Genomic DNA, 19,232 nt, shown 5'->3' on the forward strand with positions numbered 1-19,232 from the left:
GGCAGTCACTTATTCTTGTAGCACTGTCAGGGCTTTAACTGTAACGACGTCGTAGCTTCTTTTGTTTATATCTCAGCTCCTTATTTCAAACACGTAAACACGAGGTTGTTGCCTCTCTGACTTTCCAGGCCATATGAATCTTTTTATTAGCTTCTATGTGACAAAAGACCGTCTAGTAGATTAATGTGGCATAAAACAGAAATTTGAGAGATTGTAATATCTACTAGGAATAATTTGTACGAAGAGTAATGAACTTAGAGAGTAGCATTGGGGGAAAAAAAGCATGGGTCGTGGACAAACTATTGAAGAGTTCATTTGTCACGAGGAAATATTCGTGTACAAATTTTACCTAAAACATATGAATATGGTATCTGATCTTTCGGACATGTCCGAAAAAACAGATACCATCGAGAACCATGCAGCTCTCTTTAGAGGGAAATGGTAATTAAGTCAAGGCTCTAAGCTGTCGACAGGCGTTGATATACATCAACGGCGACAGTTCAAAATGTGTGCCCCGACCGGGACTCGAACCCGGGATGTCCTACTGATATGGCAGACGCTCTATCCATCTGAGCCACCAAGGGCAGAGAGGAAAGAGCGACTGCAGTTGGGAATGTGGGTCTCACTGGGAGCGAGAAAGGGATAAATCCCTGCAGTCGCACTATCCTCCGTGCCCTCGGTGGCTCAGATGGATAGAGCGTCTGCCGTGTAAGTGGGAGATCCCCGATTGGAGTCCCGGTCGGGACACAAGTTTTCAACTGTCCCCGATGATGTATATCAACGCCTGTCGACAGCTCAGCGTCTTTATTTAATTATCATTTCATTTATGTAAAATGTTACTAATACATTTCGTTATTAACTGGATAATTTTCTTCTAGGAGGGTGGTTCACCGACACTGGTTTACAAAACTGAAGGGTGAAAGTAGCTTTGGCATGATGTGTAATTGCCAAGTAATACTGTTTGCTGAAATTTGAACGGCGTATGGATAGAACAGCTACGGTATAGAGCAGAGGGTAACAGGAACAAGCACGAATTGAGACGAACAGAAATGACACTTTCATTCAAAGACGGTAATTACACTGACGACAGTGCGATTTACTGATTATCCCCTGGACATAAAAAAGGCGAGACATTTCCGGTATGTGATCACCACGCACGGCAATGCATTCTCCGCAGCGTGCTCCCATGCCAACCACAAGGTTCGTTAGGTGTCCTTGTTGTACGGCGTCCCATTCCTCAACCAGCGCTGTTGACAACTGCTGGACGGTCGCCGGCCGCTGTGACCGAGCGGTTCTAGACGCTTCACTCCGGAACCGCGCTGCTACTGCGGTCGAAGATTTGAATCCTGCCTCGGGCATTGTTGTGTGTGATGTCCTTAGGTTAGTTAGATTTAAGTAGTTCTAAGTCTAGGGGACTGTTGACCTCAGATGGTAAGTCCCATATGGTTAGAGCCATTTGAACCATTTTGCCGGACGGTCGTTGGCGCTTGTGCTGCAGTTCGTCTCCCCGGCCTACCCCACACGTGCTCATTGCCATTTAAGTTGGAGATTTCCTCTCGTTCCAAGAGCTTATGCCAGCGCTGTCAGTTGCGGCTGCATATTGCCATCCCTAGAAATAAAGGTCAACGGTGAATCCACCTCTAAAAAGGCGCAGATGGGAAAGGACGACAATGTCACAACAACGTAGATCGATGAGAGTACCGTGTTCGAAGATATGGAGATCAGTACTGTCATGGAACATTATGCCACTTCACACTGTTGACACCTGGACCACTAAAATGACCACGTTCTGCAATACTCCACGTCCTCTCCAACGGCGAGAGGAGTAAAAATACGTAATTCATCCGGGAACATTGAGGAAATAAAATCATTTTTGAAAGAATAGGTTGTTGAGATCTTCAGTCCAGGGACTGGTTTGATGTAGCTCTCCATGCTATTCTATCCTGTGCAAGCTTCTTCATCTTCAAGTACCTACTGCAACCTACATCCTTCTGAATCTGCATAGTGTATTCATCTCTTCGTCTCCCTCTACGATTTTTACCCTCCACACTGCCCTCCAACACTAAATTGATTATCCCTTGATGCCTCAGAACATGTCCTACCAACCGATCCCTTCTTCTACTCAAGGTGTGCCACAAATTTCTCTTCACCCAAATTTTATTCAATACCATCTCATTAGTTATGTGATCTACCAATCTAATCTTCAGCATTCTTCTGTAGCACCACATTTCGAAAGCTTCTATTCTCTACTTGTCTAAACTATTTATCGTCCACGTTTCACTTCAATACATGGCCATACTCCATACAAATACTTTCATAAACGACTAACTCACACTTTAATCTATACTCGATGTTAACAAATTTCTTTTCTTCAGAAACGCTATCGTTGCCATTGCCAGTCTACATTTTATATCCTCTCTCCTTCGACCATCATCAGTTATTTTCCTCCCCAAATAGCAAAAATCATTTACTACTTTAAGCGTCTCTTTTCCTAATCTAATACCCTCACCATCACCCGATTTAATTAGACTACATTCTATTATCCTCGTTTTGGTTTTGTTGATGTTCATCTTATATCCCCCTCTCAAGACACTGTCCATTCTGTTCAACTGCTCTTCCAGGTCCTTTGCTGTCTCTGACAGAATTACAATGTCATCGGCGAACCTCAAGTTTTTATTTCTTCTCCATGGATTTTAATTCCTACTCCGAATTTTTCTTTTGTTTCCTTTACTGCTTGCTCATTACACAGATTGAATAACATCGGGGGTTGGCTACGACCCCGCCTCACTCCCTTCCCAGCGACTACTTCCCTTTCATGCCCGTCCACTCTTATAACTGCCATCTGGTTTCTGTGCAAATTGTAAATAGCCTTTCGCTCCCTGTATTTTAGCCCTGCCACCTTCAGAATTTGAAAGAGAGTATTCCAGTCAACATTGTCAAAAGCTTTCTCTAAGTCTAGAAATGCTAGAAACGTAGGTTTGCCTTTCTTTAATCTATTTTCTAAGGTAAGTCATAAGGTCAGTATTGCCTCACGTGTTCCAACATTTCTACGGAATCCAAACTGATCTTCCCCGAAGTTGGCTTCTACTAGTTTTTCCATTCGTCTGTAAGGAATTTGCGTTAGTATTTTGCAGCCGTGACTTATTAAACTGATAGTTCGGTATTTTTCACGTCTGTCAACACCTACTTTCTTTGGGATTGGAATTATTATATTCTTCTTGAAGTCTGAGGGTATTTCGCCTGTCTCATACATCTTGCTCACCAGATGGTAGATTTTTGTCAGGACTGGCTCTCCCAAGGCCTCTAGTAGTTATAATGGAATGCTGTCTACTCCCGGGGCCTTGTTTCGACTCACTTATGGAAAGTGTCTTGTTGAACGAGAGCTCCCGATCGCGTACGGCCCCGCTTAGGAAGCCGGCCGCTGTTGAGTCGAAACAAGAATTACAACTACTCTACACAAAAAGTCAGGAAACCACAAGACACACTCATAGCTACTAAGGAATCGGTGGATATTACCGTTTCATAAGATCACGATTTTTGTTCAAGCATTTATCAATTGTAAGCCAATCTCTCGATAGTGGTCAAAATATTTTAGGATCCTGGACTAGACTCCGCTTGATTCGAGGCCCAACCTAAAACCGGCCAAATAACTCCTAACCGCGTTCAAATTGTTCAAGTGGCTCTGAGCACTATGGGACTTCACATCTGAGTTCATCACTCCCCTAGAACTTAGAACTACTTAAACCTAACTAACCTAAGGACAACACAAACTGATGTTCCCCGAGATCGGCTTCTACCATTTTTTCCATTCGTCTGTAAAGAATTCGTGTTAGTATTTTGCAGCTGTGGCTTATTAAACTGATAGTTCGGTAATTTTCACGTATGAATAAGACTGCTCATTAATATCCAAATGCACCACTTTCACATTAATGATTTTCGTAATGAATCATTTTCTTGCGCTTCGTTATTTGCTTGCCCTTTTCTCATTTTTGCATTATTACCATTACTCCTCTCCCTGGGATCTCGTTAAACAACATATTTAACCAATTACATACCGTTCTTCACACCAGCTTTCCCTGTAGTGATTTCTAGATGGAATTTCGGAATTGTTTAACATCGTAAAAGACATCGAATCCTGCTCTCTAATTTTTTATGGATGCTAACCAAAAATTAGATGGACCAAAAGAAATTCATAAAGTAATCTTGATATATCAGCAAAAATCTTCTGTCATCAACACTTCGTAATAATAAAATAGATCTCACAAGAGAGCTATCCTGTGTGAAGTTTTGACGCACAGACCTCATGATAAGAATTAAAAGAGGCAGCATATTAAATAATGTTTTGTTTATTTGGTGCGACAATGCACACACCCTCACAGAATCTTGGCGTTGACGGGGGGCGGGGGGGGAGGGAGGGGGTCATGTTTCTCTTAGTATATGTCTGCGTGCTTTATTATTTGAAGCTGTAGAGCGCCTCTTTCATTTCCAGTAGATAATGTATTCAGATAATATATTAATCTACTGCAGTCTTCACATTGTTTCTAAAACAACCGCGTCATTGTTGCCAGTTCCTTTTCTAAGGTTATAGATTTCTTTCTGTTTTAAACCCAAAATCTTGTTATTGCGAGGTGAGTCGAGTACACCGAATACATAATGCTATGTTCGCTGTTTGTTGCAGCAGTAATTTATGGGCATCTTGTCTGTAGGACTATTCTTAACTTCGCACGCAGAATAAAATTATACGGCATAGATGGAACAAGCCTACGCGCTGCTGACCTTACAGACATGTTCAGAAAATTATAATGCAGTTTTAGAAACTTCTAACTGAGTAACACTTAAATGATAAAAAGTGTGTAGCAGCCGCAGATTACACTCCACTGTGAAAATACAAAATTATGTAAATCGCCAAGAAATTTGAATTCTTACACGATATCCTCGTCGACACACAACCAACGCCCGCATCTCGTGGTCGTGCGGTAGCGTTCTCGTTTCCCACGCCCGGGTTCCCGGTTTCGATTCCCGGCGGGGTCAGGGATTTTCTCTGCCTCGTGATGGCTGGGTGTTGTGTGCTGTCCTTAGGTTAGTTAGGTTTAAGTAGTTCTAAGTTCTAGGGGACTTATGACCACAGCAGTTGAGTCCCATAGTGCTCAGAGCCATTTGAACCATTTGAACACAACCAACATCTGAGCCAGTCATCAACACTTAAACAGACGATAAACAGCAGGAGATGAAACCGAACATCAAGTTCTCGACTCTGTGAAACACACCAAGAGCTTTCACTTCAAAAACATAGCTGTTATAGTGGTGTTTGTTTCCCCTTTCTCAGCTTAGCCGATTTTGAATTTCGTCATAGCTTGGACTGCTCTTGAGATTCCATACTAACGCAAAAATCCACGTTACATAACCGGTGCAATACCAAGGGAGTAAAGAAGCTCTATTTCCTACTACTATGAGCAGTTATCATGGAGCAGGGCTGTTATCTTCACGCACATTTTAATGCTGTGTTACAGAGGCAGCAAGAGGAAGTATATACAGCTACAGCTGCGCATACAGCACTGAGATTTTGAACACCATACTGAGCAAACCCAGTTTCACTACTAAAAAATAAATAAATAAATAAATAAATAAAGCCTCTGGTTGTAGGTACAACAGCAACCCGTTGGAAGTTGTATTTCTTCACCACTATCCGACCTCTGAGCAGATCTATTCAGTCAGTCATTGAGTGACCTACAATTTAGCGAAAGAAGGAGTGATGGAGTTAACATCCCGTCGACAACAAGCTTATTAGATACGGAGCACGAGCTCGGACAGTGGAAGGATGTGGAAGAGCTGTGCCCCTTCAAAGGAACCATCCTGGAATTTGCCATAAGAGATTTAGGGACATTACAGTAAATCTAGATCTGATCGACCAGACGGAGATTTGAATCGTCGTCCTACAGAATCCGAGTACAGTTAGGAATTAACGTGGACTCCGTGCCACGTTGCTACTTTGCGAAGGAACTGAGAAGAGACAAATATAAACCCTGTGTGTGACAAGAAATTGAAACCCAGACCTTTGTGTCTGTAGCGTAGCGCTCACCACTTTATTTATTCATTTATTTACTGTTTTCTTTTAGCTCTTATAACAGTTTTTTTCTAGCCAGTTTTTCCTCCTCAGCTGTGATTTTACTCCCTTTTATATATATTCGTTTTATTTTTCTTCTTTTTCTTCTCAAAACAACTTTGGTAGTTTCTCCGGATTCATGGGCCTCTTACGGCCCTCGTGATACCCTCGCAGTAAGGGATCTTCTCGTACAGCAAAGTGAATAAACACGTAAATGAATAAACGTTATCCTCCTTCTTTGCTTCCAGAAACCTTTCTTAATATACATGTATTGCCTGACAAAAATATGAGGCATACACAGTGGGAGGAAGAAGTGGAATGAAACTTTACGAGATGAAAGGGAATGTGACGTTATTACATTGATTAAGAAATCGAGTTAAGTTTGTACAGAAGGCAGTATGAGGCCACTTATCAGTATGATGTTGTACTCCGTCTGGCATCGATGCACCTTTTTGGTTGGGAAGGGTTTCCCCTCCGAAGGCAAGCCGGCCAAGAACTCTTATAACTGTTCCTTGATACCTTCCATATAGGTACATGGACGTAGTTGATGTCCTTGCTGGCCTCACACATATGCTCTCAGGGACAAACCTGGGCATCTTGGTGGCCACTGGAATATCTCATCATCAAGCAGACACTTCACAGAGATATTTCAACGTGTGGGATGTGCCGTTGTGCTCACGGAGCTTCCTCCCTACTACCAGCCGTGACCTAAAATCCAACCCGATGGCTGAGCACACTAGGACGCCAGGAGCAACAACACTGTGCATCCCCAGAACATTGTATGAGCGGGGCTTCTCCCTACATCAGGACTACACTCGTCGCTGATGGTCATGCAGCGTAGTGCAGAACAGAGTTTCATCGCTCAATATAAAGCAACACCAGTGCATGCTTCCCTGTCAAGGCAACAATCCAATTCTAGCCGTTTTTGCTGTGATGTTAACGGCAGCCTACACAAGGGATGGTCCAGCTGTCTCCTACCAATGTTGCGGAATGACAAACAATGCTGCGAAGAATCCGTTACTTGCTATCGGACGGCAGGCGTTGATGTTAAGGAGCTAGGAAGTGCCTGGTGCACAATACTGTACTCCTTACTCGTGGTGGTCAGGCGTGGTCGACAGGAATCTTGACGATGAGTATGTCTATCCTCACATTCCCATGCAGTCCAACAGAGGGCCATTGTCACATCCAAAAGCCCCACAAGTCTGGATATTACGTCGTCGAAAAGGCGGGTAAATGGGGACCCACAATGAGCCCACATTTAAACTCTAGCAGGTGGTGGTAACTCTGGGCCGCACGAGTAAATAGCGCCTCCGTGTCCTTCACAGTGATTACTCAGCATCTGGCGCTATTCATACTCATTACATACTTTATGAAATCCTGTAACCGCACTGAATTCGAATAATACTAATACCTATTGGTGGCTGTCCTACTTGCGACGAAGATTGCATCTATTATCAACGAGCGAGGTGGCGCAGCGGTTAACACAGTGGAGTTGCATTCGAGAGGACGACGGTTCAAACCCACGTCCGACCATTCTGATTAGGTCTTCTTTGATTTCCCTAAATCGCTTCAGGCAAACGCCCTGATGGTTCCTCGGAAAGGGCAGGGCCGATTTCCTTCCCCGTCCTTTCCTCATCCGATGGGACCGATGACTTCGTTGTTTTGTGCCCTGCCCCAAATCAACCAACCGGCCAATCATCTCTTATCATTTACATACGTACCGATGCTGCATAGGTATACATCTACATCGTTACTCTGCAATTCACACTTAAGTGCCTGGCAGAGGGTTCATCGAACCATTTTTATACTACTTTCTACAATTCCACTCTCGAATGGCGCGTGGGAAAAAAAGAACACCTAAATATTTCTGTTCGAGCTCTGATCTCTCTTATTTTATTATTATGATCATTTCTTCTTACATAGGTGGGTGGCAACAAAATATTTTCGCATTCGGAAGAATTTCGTAAATAGATTTCGCCGCAAAGAAAACCGTCTTTGTTTCAGTGACTGCCACCCCAACTCGCCTATCATATCACTGACAGTCTCACCGCTACTGCGCGATAACACAAAACGAGCTGCCCTCCTTTCCACTTTTTTTTATTTCCCCCGCAAACCTACCTGGTAAGGATCCCACACCGCGCGGCAATACTTCAGCAGAGGACGGACAAGTATAATTTAGGCTGTCTCTTTAGTGGGTTTGTCGCATCTTGTAAGTGTTCTGGCAACAAAGCGCAGTCTTTGTTTCGCCTTTTCCACAATATTAGCTATGTGGTCTTCCCAATTTAAGCTGCTCTTAATCGTAATTCCTAGGTATTTAGTCAAAATTGACAGACCTTAGATTTGTGCGACTTATAGTATACCCAAAATTTATCGGATTTCTTTTAGTACCAATGTGCATGACCTCGCACTTTTCTTTGTTTAGTGCCAATTGCCACTTTTCGCACCATACAGAAATTCTCTCGAGACAATTTTGCAATTGCAATTGATCGTCTGATGATTTTACTAGACGGTAAACTACAGCGTCATCCGCAAACAATCTAAGGGGGCTGCTCAGATTGTCACCAACAGCAGAGGGCCTATAACACTACCTTGCGGAACGCCAGATATCACTTCTGTTCTACTCGATGATTTACCGTCTATCACTACGAACTGTGACCTCTCTGAGAGGACATCACGAATCCAGTCACACAGCTGAGAGGATGCTCCATATGAACGCAATTTGATTAAAAGTCGTTTTTGAGGAAATCTAAATATGGAATCGATCTGAGATCCCTTGTTGACAAGTTGCACTGATGCCTGATCATGTCTGATGGGTGCTTCATTATTTTTGGCAGGCAGCGCGTATTTTAAAATGGACTTACGCTTCATATTTCCTGTTTATACATTTTATCAAGGCAGGAAATATTATGTAATAAAATGAAACATCTGCAGCCGTCCTTTCGATGTTATTTATTACATCCAACAAGTTTCGGTGACTCAGTACACGATCTTCAGGACTTAAATGGCTGTGAGAAGGTGAACACCAGTCATAAACACAATCCCCTCAGTGGCCAACGTCTGTTAACTAGATTCCTTAGACTACTAAAACCGCGATGTTGGTGAATGATTCACGCAGATACACTATCGCGGTTACTGTAGTCTACGGAATTCACTTGATAGTTGTTGGCCACTGATGGAATTGTGTTTACGATTCGAGTTCACACCTCATTGTCAGTCAAGGCCTGAAGACGGTGTACTGAGTCACCGAAACTGACTGCTGTGTAAGAAGTAACATGGAAAGAACGGCTGCAAGTGGTTCGTTTATTACATTGGTGAAAGGCCGCAGTCCCACAAACCTTCAATCACAAGGATGGACGAACAAAACCAATATTATTTCGTATCATTTTTACAATTTAAGAGTCAGAGAAGCTAAAGTTTTTTAAAATGGTTTTTATTTTTTCATCATGGTTAAATTTCTTTACTAGAAATCTTGTAAACCAATTTTTGTTTTTATTAAATACGGTTTGCAAAATGTTGCCATACGTTTCTACCTTTATTGATAGCGTATCTTTGACTTTTCGTGCAGTCGGTAGCCAAGTAAATTAAAAAAATGTTCAGGTACTTTGCAGTTCCTTTCTTAATGGCACAGGATGCAAATTTTTAGATTAATCTTTAGAAAAATTGTTTAAATGGCTCTGAGCACTATGGGAGTTAACATCCGAGGTCATCAGTCCCCTAGACTTAGAACTACTTAAACCTAACTAACCTAAGGACAGCACACAAATCCATGCCCGAGGCAGGATTAGAACCTCCGACCGTAGCAGCAGCGCAGTACCGGACTGAAGTGCCTAGAGCAGCTCGGCCACACCAGCCGGCATTAATCTTAAGACAGAGCTGTTTTATTTTTCGGGATTGTATGTAGCTTTATCAGAATTTTCGGACTGAAATTATCTTCTGCGCTTGTTGCGACCAACACCAGTTTGTTCGTTGAGCCACCAGCCAGCACACTACGTCACTGCATGCCATTAAACACTGTAATTCCTTCTCCACTCAGACGAACCCTTATGTAGATGTAATAGTTACATAGTACGAAGTTTTTTTCATCGGATGCGAAACGCTTGCTGATGTTATTATTGCAGCAATCAGATCGCGTCGTTGGACGGCCCCGGATCGGACTGGGTGCGCGTCTGCGAGAACCTTACCAACTTGTTCCTCGGCGAGAACGAACTCGCCGAACTGCCGGTCAAGTACGCGGCTAACGGGATCAACGGGAACGGCATCAACGGCGGCGGCGGCGCGGTCTCCTCGCTGCGCGACTGCAGCAAGCTGACGTGGCTGAACGTGGACTCGAACCGGCTGCGCGCGCTGGAGGGTGGCGCGCTGCCGCCGTCGCTGCAGACGCTCAGCGCATCTCACAACCTGCTGTCTGCGTTCCCCGCGGCCGCCGTGGACGCGCTGCCCGCCCTCTCGTGGCTCTACCTGCGCGACAACTACATCGCCGACCTGCCGGCGGTGGCGCTGCGCCCGCGCCGCCACCGCCTCGAGCAGCTCGACCTCGGCGACAACGGCATACACGCCATCCCGGAGACGCTGTTCAACGGGTGAGGGCGCCAGCCGCACCGACGCTGTAACTACTTGTTTGTCACCGCAACGACAACAAAAATTCTCCTCTGTTCTTAAGACCTGCCTGTGCTAGAGTGGTGCGACCTTCTCCTTTTCCTTGAACACACCCGCACACTATGTATTGTCGGCCGCATTGATCCCCCTCACCCCCTGGTGTCTCCCTTCCTCTCCACCCCCAGCCCGTTGCCGCGCCTTTACCGATGTGCCCCACCCTCTCTCCATCTCTACACCCTCTGCCTCCTTTCCCAATGTACCTTCCACCACCTACCCGTCCTGGATGATGAGCTTCGCCTTGACATCTACCCTTCATATCATCTCTAACCCCAACTTCCTCCTGCCTCCTCCTCAGGGCTCCCTCTCCTCCCCCTCCCTTCTCCTGAGCGGCTTTCCCCTCCTACTCCCCCTCCCTCTCTTGTGCTCCCCTTCAGTGTCTCTGGACTCCCTCCTGCCTTGTCTTCCCTCTTCATCTCCTTCCCCACCAATCTCCTGCGGCCTAGTGTACGCGCTGACGCCCCTACTCTCTTCACCCCGCTTCCTCCCCTGCTGCCCCTTGCTCTCCCCTCCTTTTCCATCCTCTCTGGTCTCTCCCTCGGCAGGCCGCACCAGGCAGTTTTATTCTTCATCGTGTGTGCTCCAAGCAGTGGCGTAGCGTGAGGGGAGACTTTGAGACTTAGTCTCCCCTGTATTGGTGCTTAAAAGAAATTCATAAGAAAAATATAAATAACTTCCTGCTAAGAGCTCTAAATGTGCGAAGACATCAGTCTTGTAGCCCGCGCCGCACTCTGAGTATTGGTGTATCTGCCTGCTTGAGACTCGACTGTTCTCAGTCTCTGCCTCCCTTCCCTTACCTGGCTGTGTGCCCCTGCGCCCCCTCCACTTCCCCTCTTCCACGAAGGCCGGTGCGCTGCACTTGCTAGTAGGTATCGAGACTAGTCTCTGCCGCTTCTATGCTGGCTTTTAACACGGAAGTGAACAGTCGCGCGTTTTGTGTTCTTAGTCATTCTTGTAAGATTTTAGTGCATATTTTTGTTGTGTCGCCAACATGAGTGAGCGAGCAACTGAACACCTTATAGAATTTTTATTAAAAACGTCTTTTTCTGCATTAACATACCGTACGAAAAAAGTGTGAATTGAAGGACAAACGACCTACTCCTATACTCAGTATAGTTTTAAGTGAAGCCAAAGAAACCCAATTTTCAGACAGCCTGGTACGAAAAGTATACTTTGTGAATGCAGTTAATAACAGATTACTGGGTGATCAAAAAGTCAGTATAAATATGAAAACTGAATAAATCACGAAATAATGAAGATAGTGAGGTACAAATTGCCACACATGCTTGGAATGACATAGGGTTTTATTAGAACAAAAAAAAAAATACAAAAGTTCAAACAATGTCCGACAGATGGCGCTTCATCTGATCAGAATAATAATAATTAGCATAACAAAGTAAGACAAAGCAAAGATGATGTTCTTTACAGGAAAAGCTCAATATGTCCACCATCATTCCTCAACAATAACTGTAGTCGAGGAATAATGTTGTGAAGAGCACCGTAGAGTATGTCCGGAGTTATGGTGAGGCATTGGCGTCGGATGTTGTCTTTCAGCATCCCTAGAGATGTCGGTCGATCACGATACACTTGTAACTTCAGGTAACCCCAAAGCCGATAATCGCACAGACTGAGGTCTGGAGACCTGGGAGGCCAAGCATGACGAAAGTGGCGGCTGAGCACACAATCATCACCAAACGACACGCGCAACAGATCTTTCACCAGTCTAACAATACTTTGTTTTTTCTTTTTTGTTCTAATAAAACCCCATGTCATTCCAAGCATGTGTGTCAATTTTTACCTCTCTATCTACATTATTCTGTGGTTTATTAAGTTTTCAAATTTATACTGACTTTTTGATCACCCAGTATATTGTTATATGTGTCTTCTGTTTGGTGGTGAAAAGGAATAGTGCAAGGAGGGCATTTGTACAATTAAGAACTATGACAGGAAAGCACCAAAGTATCGGATATAAAAATGTCACCTGCAGAACAAAGAATCATTTCATTTATTGGGCAAAAGTAGAATTGAGCACGCCCTTTCTGAAGCCGCTCGTCTGACAGCAATAAAATACAACGAACAAGTTGCATCCAACAGGAGAGTATTGACTTGTATTATTCAGGCAATTGTAATTCTTTGTAAACAAGAACTAACCTTTCGCGGCCATCGATAGGATGAATCCTCCAACTAAAAGGATAACTATATGGAATTGTAGAATTTACTAGCTCAAGGAGACCAGTTAATCCAAGACCATCTGTCATCATCTTCAACCTTTAAAGGAACTTCTCCAGATACACAGTATGATGTAATAGAAATGATAACTTTGGCGGTTAATGAGAAAATAAGATCTGAAATTCAGAACTGCAATCTCATTTCGATTCAAGCTGATGAAATATTAGACGTGTCATGCAAGAGTCAAATGAGTATAATATTCAGATATTGTATTGCAGAAAAAATTGAGGAAAGATTCGTTGGATTTTGCGATGTTTCTGGAGATAAAACTGCTGAAGGTTTGTCAAACATTATTCATGCAGTATTGAAAGAATGGGATGTGGGAAGAAAAGTGGTTAGTCAAACATATGATGGTGCTTCAGTAATGACGGGCAGAGAAAAGGAGGATTACAATAATTGGTGAAGCAGTTCTGTCCCTATGCGCTGTTTCTTCATTGTTACACACACCAACTGAATTTGGTACTGTTACATGCCTCCAAAATCATACGACAAGTACGCAAATTTGTAAGTGATTTTACTGCATTCCATTCGTTTATCAGCAAATCATCAAAACGAACTGTATTGCTAAGAGAGAGGATTTAAACTGCCACATGCAAGCAACGCTAGCTGGAACTTTCATTCCAGGGCAGTCTGAACAATATCTAGTCTTTTCTCAGAGCTATATAGTGGTTTTAATTATACAATTGATGGTACAGACTCTCAGTGGGACCCAGAATATTTGAGTTGTGCTGTGAGAATGAAACGACGGATGGATGATCCTACGTTTGTCTACTTGCTTTGCTTCTACCGAGGCTGCTTTGTTTATGTTGTTCAATTCTTTAATGTTCTTCAGTCAAAATCAGTCAGTATAACTGCTTGCCACGACGAAATAAGAACTTTTTTGAGAAACGTACGGCAATTAAGAACCGAAACATTCGTTGATGAATGCATTAAATGCAGTTTGTGTTTGAATGGCAACTTATCATTCCGTGACAGTCAAAAGACATCTCTCAGGGCACTAACTTACGAGATACTGGATTTGCAAATTGTTCAGATGGAAAGAAGATTTCAAGAGTTTCCCCAAATTCAGTTTGTGAACTGATGAACGAAAAGTGTTTCCCGAACTATCAAAAAGAATTCCCAAAGTAGAAACTGCTTGAGTTAAGAGAACAGTACCCTTTTTTCAAACAAGAACAACTTGAAAATGCACTGTGTACCATATACGCTGATGTGAAAAAACACTTATCTCCAAGAATCCTCTTAAAGTACATTGTCAGCAATGATTTAGACTCTGTTTATGAAGAATCAACGAAGTTTCTGCGTTTGGTTTTGACCCTACCTGCAACTACAGCAAGCAGTGAACGAAGCATGAGTACTCTTAAACGAGTGAAGAATTATTTAAGGAATTCAATGTCCAATACCCGGCTGTCGTGTTTGAGCACGTTAGCAATAGGAAAGACACTACTTGGAGTGCTATCCAGTGATCAGATCTTTGTAGACCGAGTTAGAGACTCATTCGTGGAAAGAAAAGACAGGCGCTTTGCACTTGTATACAAGAAAATATAAGCGCTTCTTCTCTTGCTGCTGGAGTTCTACAAATTTGTCATCGTTTCTTGAACAAGTTAGTTATATATTTCTTTCCTTTCTCAGACGTTATGTCTGGTTATTATTATTATTATTATTGTTGTTATTATTAGTGGCGGCGGTAGTGGTAGTTGTAGTAGTAGTAGTACTAGTAGTAGTTGTTGTTTTATTTGATGCATTTGGTTTCATTTGTTTAAATTATTGTTTATTGTACTATTTTCTCTACCTATAATAAATGTATAGTCTCCCCAACCTTTACAACCACGCTACACCACTGGCTCCAAGTGGGTTTTAAGTGTGTTGTTCAGGAGTGTTTTTAATACTGTGGCCGACTTTTAACCTGTGCATGTGCCTTCAGTGTCTCCTTTGAGTTTTAAGAATTGCCAACTCTGTTTTTTAACCTTATGTCGACTTTTTTAATTGTCCCCCCATGAACGTCTCCATGCCAGTGTATTTTTACCTCCATTATCTCCTCTTACTTTGTTTTATTTCCCCTTTTTTATCAACTTATATATGTAACATTTTATTCTGGTCTTAGTTGTCATGTCACTCGACTGAAGAGCGGCGGATTCTGCCGCTGACAGCCCTCCCCTGCCCATATGGGGCAGGGGAATAAAATCACAATAAAGAAAAAAAAGGAAATAGATTGGTGTGCATCTAGGAAGGCAGGTGAAGATGATATGCACAGTACCAAATGAAGCCAGTCTTTAACATGAATTGAAAAATTAAGTTTCTTAAAAGACATCATAGTCGCCGTTGACTGTATGAAATATTTATTTCGGCCTTAGGGACGGTTTCAAGTAACACTGCAAAAGTTGCCAAACACAAAAAAACACAAAAATGAAGCACAAGGTTTATATACATAACTAAATAAACATTTCATAATTATAAAAATTGGTGAGAAATATACATAACTTCCATTATGGCAGACTATCCGACATGAGTAAACGTTGTCTGGTACATCAGCGCACCTGATGATGGCAACGTCTTCGATTGCCGAAATATTTTGTCCTATGCACACTCATACCAGGCTGTTCACCCGAGATATATTTCGTTATGTCACAATTATTAGACACCTCCCCCTTATACCATAGAGGTGATTTCCTGGTTGTTGTTGTTGTTGTTGTTGTTGTGGTCTTCAGTCCTGAGACTGGTTTGGTGCAGCTCTACATGCTAATCTATGCTGTGCAAGCTCCTTCATCTCCCAGTACCTACTGTAACCTACATCATTCTGAATCTGCTCAATGTATTCATCTCTTGGTCTCCCTCTACGACTTTTACCCTCCACGCTGCCCTCCAATGCTAAATTTGTGATCCCTTGATGCCTCAGGACATGTCCTACCAACCGATCCCTTCTTCTAGTCAGGTTGTGCCACAAACTTCTCTTCTCCCCAATTCTATTCAATACCTCCTCATTAGTTACGTGATCTACCCGCCTAATCTTCAACATTCTTCTGTGGCACCACATTTCGAAAGTTTCTATTCTCTTCTTGTCCAAACTATTTATCGTCCATGTTTCACTACCATACATGCCTACACTCCTTACAAATACTTTCAGAAACGACTTCCTGACACTTAAATCTATACTCGATGTTAACAAATTTCTCTTCTTCAGAAACGCTTTCCTTGCCATTGCCAGTCTACATTTTATATCCTCTCTACTTCGACCATCATCAGTTATTTTGTTCCCCAAATTGCAAAACTCCTTTACAACTTTAAGTGTCTCATTTCCTAATCTAATTCCCTCAGCATCACCCGACTTTATCCGACCATATTCCATTATCCTCGTTTTGCTTTTGTTGATGTTCATCTTATATCTTCCTTTCAAGACGCTGTCCATTCCGCTCAACTGCTCTTCCAAGTCCTTTGCTGTCTCTGACAGAATTACAATGTCATCGGCGAACCTCAAAGCTTTTATTTCTTCTCCCTGGATTTTAATACCTACTCCGAACTTTTCTTTTGTTTCCTTTACTGCTTGCTCAATATACAGATTGAATAACATCGGGGAGAGGCTACAACCCTGTCTCACTCCCTTCCCAATCACTGCTTCCCTTTCATGTCCTTCGACTCTTATAACTGCCATCTGGTTTCTGTACAAATTGTAAATAGCCTTTCGCTCCCTGTATTTTACCCCTGCCACCTTTAGAATTTGAAAGAGAGTATTCCATTCAACATTGTCAAAAGCTTTCTCTAAGTCTACAAATGCTAGAAACGTAGGTTTGCCTTTCCTTAATCTTTCTTCTAAGATAAGTCGTAAGGTCAGTATTGCCTCACGTGTTCCAACATTTCTACGGAATCCAAACTGATCTTCCCCGAGGTCGGCTTCTACCAGTTTTTCCATTCGTCTGTAAAGAATTCGCGTTAGTATTTTGCAGCTGTGACTTATTAAACTGATAGTTTGGTAATTTTCACATCTGTCAACACCTGCTTTCTTTGGGATTGGAATTATTATACTCTTCTTGAAGTCTGAGGGTATTTCGCCTGTCTCGTACATCTTGCTCACCAAATGGTAGAGTTTTGTCAGGACTGGCTCTCCCAACGCCGTCAGTAGTTCTAATGGAATGTTGTCTACTCAGGTCTTTCAGTGCTCTGTCAAACTCTTCACGCAGTATCGTATCTCCCATTTCATCTTCATCTATATCCTCTTCCATTTCCATAATATTGTCCTCAAATACATCGGCCTTGTATAGACCTTCTATATACTCCTTCAACCTTTCTGCTTTCCCCTCTTAGCTTAGAACTGGGTTTCCATCTGAGCTCTTGATATTCATACAAGTGGCTCTCTTTAATTTTCCTGTAGGCAGTATCTATCTTACCTCTGGTGAGATAAGCCTCTATATCCTTATATTTGTCCTCTAGCCATGCCTGCTTAGCCATTTTGCACTTCCTGTCGATCTCATTTTTGAGACGTTTGTATTCCTTTTTGCCTGCTTCATTTACTGCATTTTTATATTTTCTTCTTTCATCAATTAAATTCAATATTTCTTCTGTTACCCAAGGATTTCTACTAGCCCTCGTCTTTTTACCTACTTGATCCTCTGCTACCTTCACTACTTCATCCCTCAGAACTACCCATTCGTCTTCTACTGTATTTCTTTCCCCCATTCCTGTCAATTGTTCCCTTATGCTGTCCCTGAAACTCTGTACAACCTCTGGTTTAGTAAGTTTATCCAGGTCCCATCGCCTTAAATTCCGACCTTTTTGCAATTTCTTCAGTTTTAATCTACATTTCATAACCAATAGATTGTGGTCAGAGTCCACAACTGCCCCTGGAAATGTCCTACAATTTAAAATCTGGTTCCTAAATCTCTGTCTTACCATTATATAATCTATCTGATACCTTTTAGTATCTCGAGGATTCTTCCAGTTCCTGGTGTCTTAACCGATTTCCTGTCAATCTGTATCTTCTTAATGTCCGGGTATTCGATATATTCTTTACCTCGGCGATTCTGCGAAGAGCCTCGTCATTTCTTACCTTATTCGTTGAACTAATTTTTAAACATTCTTTTGTGACACCGAGTCTCATATGCTTCCATTCTCTTTTGTTCTGGTTTTCCCAGAGGCCATGTTTCACTACCATGCAATGCTGTCCTCAAAAGTTCATTCTCAGAAATTTCTTCCTCTAATTAACGCCCGTGTTCGATATTCTTGGCCAGAAATGCCCTCTTTGTCATTGATAGCTTCCTTCATCTGTCCTCCGTGTTCCGTCCATCGTGGCTTATTTTGTTGCCTAGGTAGCAGAATTTCTTAACGTATTGTACTTGGTGATCCTTAATTTTGATGCTAAGTTGCTCGGTGTTATCATTTCTGCTACTTCTCACAGTACCTTTACCTTTTCTGAACACAAATTGATTGTCATCTAACAGATTTTCAGTTTACTTTTCCATTTTACTGTATATTATTTTTGTCAGCAACTTGGATATATGAGCTGTTATGTTGACTGTCGCACTTGTCGGCCTATTCTAGTTTCGGAATTGTGTGGATGATGTTCTTCCGAAAGTCTGATGGTTTATCGTCAGTTTCATACATTCGATACACCAACGTGAATAGTCGATTAGTTGCCACTTACCCCAATGAGTTAGGAAATTCCGACGAAATGATATCCATACGTTCAGCCTTATTTGACCTTAAGTCGTCCCAATTCTTTTACATTCTAACTCTAATAATGGATTCCCTGTCTCTTCCCATTCGAATCCTGTTCCTTCTTCTGTTACCTCAGATAAGTTCTCCCCGACCCACCCCCACCCAAGGGCACCTTATAGAGGCGTTTAACGACTCTTTCAACCTATCCGCTCTCTCGTTAACAATTAAATGTGCAGTTTCCTTTGTACCCTTAATGTTACGGCCCGCGCTTTTAATGTCATCGATAGTTGTCTCGACTTTTGTATATGCCGAGCCACTCCTTCCGACAATCATTACTTTGACGATTTCTTCAAGTTTCTCATGCAGCTACTTCGCCTTAGCTCCCTGCCCTTCCTATTTATTTCAATTCTGAGTCACATGTATTTCTGTATTGCTAAATGTCTCTAAATATTTTTGCACTTCCTTCTTTCGTCGAATAACTGGAGTATTCATTTTGCACCGAGGAAGGTGAGACGCGTTTGAATTTCGTTGAGGATTTGGATTCTGGGATAAGCTATACCAGAGTAGGCAGTTATGTGTGAGAGAAGTGTACATGTTTAAA

At 42.5% G+C, this 19,232-nt stretch overlaps 1 protein-coding gene across 1 annotated transcript in view; it reads left to right on the forward strand.

Annotated features, from left to right (window-relative positions):
• The window catches only part of LOC126234848 (chaoptin-like), a 166,248-nt gene that overhangs the window by 75,256 nt on the left and 71,760 nt on the right, over window positions 1–19,232 (forward strand). Inside the window, exon 4 of the mRNA XM_049943590.1 lies at window positions 10,222–10,683. Within this exon, the coding sequence (XP_049799547.1) occupies window positions 10,222–10,683 (462 nt within the window). The remainder of the gene's footprint in view (window positions 1–10,221; window positions 10,684–19,232) is intronic.

This window comes from Schistocerca nitens, chromosome 2, assembly GCF_023898315.1.
Source record: "Schistocerca nitens isolate TAMUIC-IGC-003100 chromosome 2, iqSchNite1.1, whole genome shotgun sequence".
NCBI classification, from domain to species: Eukaryota; Metazoa; Arthropoda; class Insecta; order Orthoptera; family Acrididae; genus Schistocerca; species Schistocerca nitens.